This window comes from Sorex fumeus, unplaced genomic scaffold (assembly GCF_029834395.1).
Source record: "Sorex fumeus unplaced genomic scaffold, SorFum_2.1 ptg000029l, whole genome shotgun sequence".
Lineage (NCBI taxonomy): Eukaryota > Metazoa > Chordata > Mammalia > Eulipotyphla > Soricidae > Sorex > Sorex fumeus.
In genome coordinates, this window is record NW_026606086.1 from 14,556,081 (window position 1) to 14,560,826 (window position 4,746).

At 34.0% G+C, this 4,746-nt stretch overlaps 1 protein-coding gene across 1 annotated transcript; it reads right to left on the reverse strand.

Annotated features, from left to right (window-relative positions):
• Positions 1 to 1,377: 1,377 nt before the first annotated feature.
• Positions 1,378 to 2,316, reverse strand: LOC130024831 (olfactory receptor 6C74-like). Its single transcript, XM_056115633.1, has one exon. It carries the CDS (start codon positions 2,314 to 2,316, stop codon positions 1,378 to 1,380), a length of 939 nt encoding a protein of 312 aa, XP_055971608.1.
• Between the last annotated feature and the right edge of the window lie 2,430 nt (positions 2,317 to 4,746).

Genomic DNA, 4,746 nt, shown 5'->3' on the forward strand with positions numbered 1-4,746 from the left:
GTTTCTGAACTCACAGTAGCAATGATTCGAATGTCTTTAGATTTAGTTCAGCAATATCTTTTAAGGACTTACAGAGTGGTTCCATCTATTACATATAATATGTATTATTCTATTGTATTCTGATCTCTAAGATAAGAACATAATTACGTCTTTTTATAGAAGCAATTCATAACTTCGTATTCCAAGATTGGAGGACATGAAAATATTAAGTGAACCATATATTTTTATTTTAACTGTAAAACATTTTATAGGTTGATGTGCTTTATCCACAATAAATGTTTTTTTAAATTTCAACAATTTTGTAATAGAAACTAGCAACTGGTTATCTACACTGTACTTTAAGAAGTGCAATTTTTTGAAATGCAAACTTTTATTTGTTTGGTTTTTTTGGAGGCCAGCCCTGGCTATGCATAGGGCTCACTCCTAGCACTGTGCTGAGGACTTGCTCCTGCAGTCTCCAGCGACCATAATGCAGTGCTAGGGAACAAAGTTGGGTCTGTCTCCTGCAAGGTAAGTACTGTAACCACTGTAAAATCTCTGACTCTAGATGAAAACATTTTAAACATAGGCATCAATACTTAGTAGAAAACAATACACACTGTGAAATAAAAACATTAAAAAAGAAATCAACTGTTACACTGTGGCAGCTTTCTTTTAGTTTGTTAAAGTAAGAACCAGTAATTTGGATTTCAAATGTACAAATGTTAGTCACTTTTAAGTAGTTTGTAAAGTCTAAAAGGATAGCAATGCTTTAAAGTCTCAAAGAATTGTCAACATAATTTGAAGGAGCATATTTAATATCTTGACAAGAATTCAAAGCAAAAGATACATTGAAAAATGAACTCATTTGGATAAGGTAAAAAAACCTGTCCTGTCCTGCCCTCTCGTTCGTCAATTTGCTCAAGCAGGCACCAGTAACACAAAAATTGTGAGATTTATTGTTACTGTTTTTGGCATTTTGAATATGTAACTGGGAGCTTTCCAGGCTTTGCCTTGCGGGCGAGATACCCTTGATATTTTGCCAGGCTCTCCGAGAGGGGCAGAGGAATAGAACCCGGGTAGGCCATGTTGGCCTTATGAAAGGCAAATGCCTTACACACTGTGCTATCACTACAGTTCAATAAAAAAATAATTCATTATTATATAAGAAATTAGCAGAAACATTGATGTGAAAATAGAGCTAGAAAATATAAAATAATCATAAGGAAAATAAGATCTCCCAAAAAAAGAACATGTTTACTCTACACTAGAATTGAATATACGTATAATACAAAGAATCTTTTTATTTTATATCTCACAATGGAGACGTTACTGGGCCCACTCGAACAAATCGATGAACAAAGGGAGGATAGTGCTAGTGCTAGTGCATATAACAATTCAATTCTTTAAGGAGGAAAAGACTCTTTGCACTGTATTCATGAAGGCTATTTTCACTTGTTTGTTCCTTAAAGTGTAGATAAAAGGATTTAAAAGTGGAGCCACAGATGTATTGAGCACTGAAATTCCCTTCGAAATTGATACTTTTTGTTCGACTGATGGTTTAACGTACATGAAAATGCAACTGCCATAAGACAGGGATATCACAATCATGTGAGATGAACATGTTGAAAAAGCTTTTTTCCTCTGACTAGCTGAAGGGAACTTTAGAATTGTTACTGCAATATAGGCATATGATATTATCACCATTATCAATGTGACCAAGAGTGTTGTTAAAGCAGAAATGAAGCCCAGTGTCTCTAGGACGTGGGTGTCTGAGCAGGAGATCTGCATAAGAGGAGTTGTGTCACAGTAGAAGTGATCAATAACATTGGAGTCACAAAAATCAAGGTTTATGCCTAAAAGGAGAGGCACAAAGATGGTAAAAAAGCCAGCCACCCAACAGCAGAGCAGAAGCGTTAGGCAGACTTTACTGTTCATGATGGTTGTGTAGTGCAGGGGCTTACAGATGGCCACAAAGCGGTCATAAGACATGGCTGCTAGCAAGTAAAATTCAGAGGCTCCGAATAGAAAGGCAAAAAAACATTGAGTAACACAACAGTCATAGGAAATGGTTTTGTCCCCAGTGGCCATCGTAGCCAGCAATTTAGGGATGCAAGTAGTAGTATAAGAAATTTCTAAAAAGGAAAAATTCCGAAGGAAAAAGTACATGGGGGTCTTGAGTTGAGGGTCTACTAGAGTGAGTGTGATAATGATCAGATTGCCAGAAACGCTTAGCAAATAGGTGAGAAAGAGGAAGATAAATAATATAACTTGTACTTGTGGATCATCCGTTAAACCTGCAAGAATGAAGATTGTCACTTTCGTATGGTTTCCCATTGCTCTGTTGTAGGGTTTTTATGGGATTTTTTTTCTATTTGTTTTTGTTTTCGGTTCACATTTGAAGATGCTTAGGGTTACTCCTGGTTCTGCACTCAAAGGTCACTCCTGGCAATGGTCAGGACACCATAATTGATGCCCCCACCAACTCACGTCAGCAGCTTGCAAGGTAAGCACCTTGCCTGCTGTATTGCAGTTTTGGAGAATCAAATACAATTTGTAAATATTGTTAATCCCTATATAAATATTAAAGGGATTACTAATGTACTTAATTTAGGACAGCAAACCAAAGTTTCAGGAACAGTAAAATAATATTCATATGTTTACAAGATTTTTTATGAAAAACAATGATAAAATTTCCAGGGGACATTATATATAGGGAATTCAGTCTTATTTCTACAATTTTATAATCAAACACCCACTATAAGGATTGTAGTTGGTGGATGATTTTACCTAAATCAATTGAAGGAAAATTAGAAAAGGGTTTAAACCATAGAAAATAATCCTTTTCCTGTCTTGTAATATGCAAAAATTGGGAGTGTGTTCTTTTTCATTATTGAATAAAAAACTTTTGTACTCTAGAAAAAAATAGAAGCTTTCATTACACTATTATTTGCATTATACACATATATTTTCATTAAAAAATTATCCATCATCAATAAACATGTTTAACATATTGTTATCTAACTACATAAATTTAAATGTTTGATTCTGTCATGTATTTTTATGACCAATGAGATCCAGTTTCACATAAGGAAACATGAGACATGAGGAATCATTGAATTTACTGTACTTTACGTTTAGGATTTCCAGCCCTTAATCTTTGTTATTATCTCTATTATCCATGTAATAATGAGAAGAGAAAATCAGCAGCAAGAGTCTCATCATTTCCGCATACATAGGTCAGAAACTGCTATTTCTCTCAGCAGTTGATGATTCTGAAAAATAAAAAAGAAAAATATTTAGGCTAAAGAATGTGATATATATATATAGTACATGAAGTTATAGGAACAAAAATTAAAAATAGGGCAACATTGTAAATAGACTACATGACAATGTAAATATATAAATATAAATCTAAATACATAAATATGTATATTTACTATATGTAAATAGAAGCTTTGATTAGGTAAAGAATAATAATCAGAAAAAATTAAGAGAATTTTAAAATTTGTAAATTTGAATGTAATATATGAAAATTTGTAAGTAAAAATTATAAGACAAAAATGAAAATTAGTAAATAAATAATATAGATATGTTCATTGGAAATAAAGAATGAGAAACATAGCAAGCAATATTTAGTAAATAAAACTTAAAAATGCTTATCTATTTTGTGATAAATATAGTTTTGTGATGGACTAATGGCTCTAAGCCTTTTATTTCACAAGAGCATCCTCCAATTATTCTATACTAGTAATGTGTATTAATGTCTATATTAATATTGACTTATATGTTTCTGGTCCTTACACTTAGTATTTTATACTTTGTCTAAAACACATGAAAAGAAGAACAATTTAATGATCAATATGGCCTAAAAGAGGTGAGAAGTGAAACTGTGGCAAATCTCAAGTAAACAACAAATCACACAATAATCATCAGAGCACATTTGGAGGTATCTATTTCCCTGTCAAAAGAATATTTAAGCAATCAGTACAGTTATACAAAATACAATAAAAATATTTAAGGTAAAGGTAAAGGCCCTCCCGTTGATCGTCGATTTGCTCGAGCGGGCCCAGTAACGTCTCCATTGGAGACTTTGTTGTTACTGTGTCTGGCATATCGAATACTCTCGGTAGCTTGCCGGGCTCTCCGAGAGGGGCGGAGGAATCGAACTCGGGTCGGCCATGTTGGCCGCTTGTAAGGCGAACGCCCTACCCGCTGTGCTATCGCTCCAGCGATAACACAGCAAAATAGATAACTCTATTTTAGAGTTAATAAAAATATTAACTCTAAAAAAACTCTATTTTAGAGTTAATAAAAATATTAACTCTAAAAAAATAATAATAACACAGTAAAATAGATAACTCTATTTTAGAGTTAATAAAAATATTAACTCTAAAAAAATAATTTCCAGTTTGTTCTGGTGCAGGGAATGTAAAATGGTAATATGAATTGCTCAAAATATGAAAATACCAGCATTTCCTTTTTGGGGGGGGCGGTCACAACTGGTGATGCACAGGGGTTACTCCTGGTTCTGCACTCAGGAATTAACCCTGGCAATGCTCAGAGGACCATATGGGATGCTGGGAACTGAACCTGGGTCAGCCATGTGCATGGTAAATGCCCTACCCGCTGTGCTATTGCTCTAGCCCAACCACTGTTTCCTTTGTAAGGAAGACAATGCACAGTCTTGTTTTAACAAAATTTTTCTACACTTCAATACTTAACTCATTCTTGATCTTGTTATGGGATCAAAGCTTCATGATATTT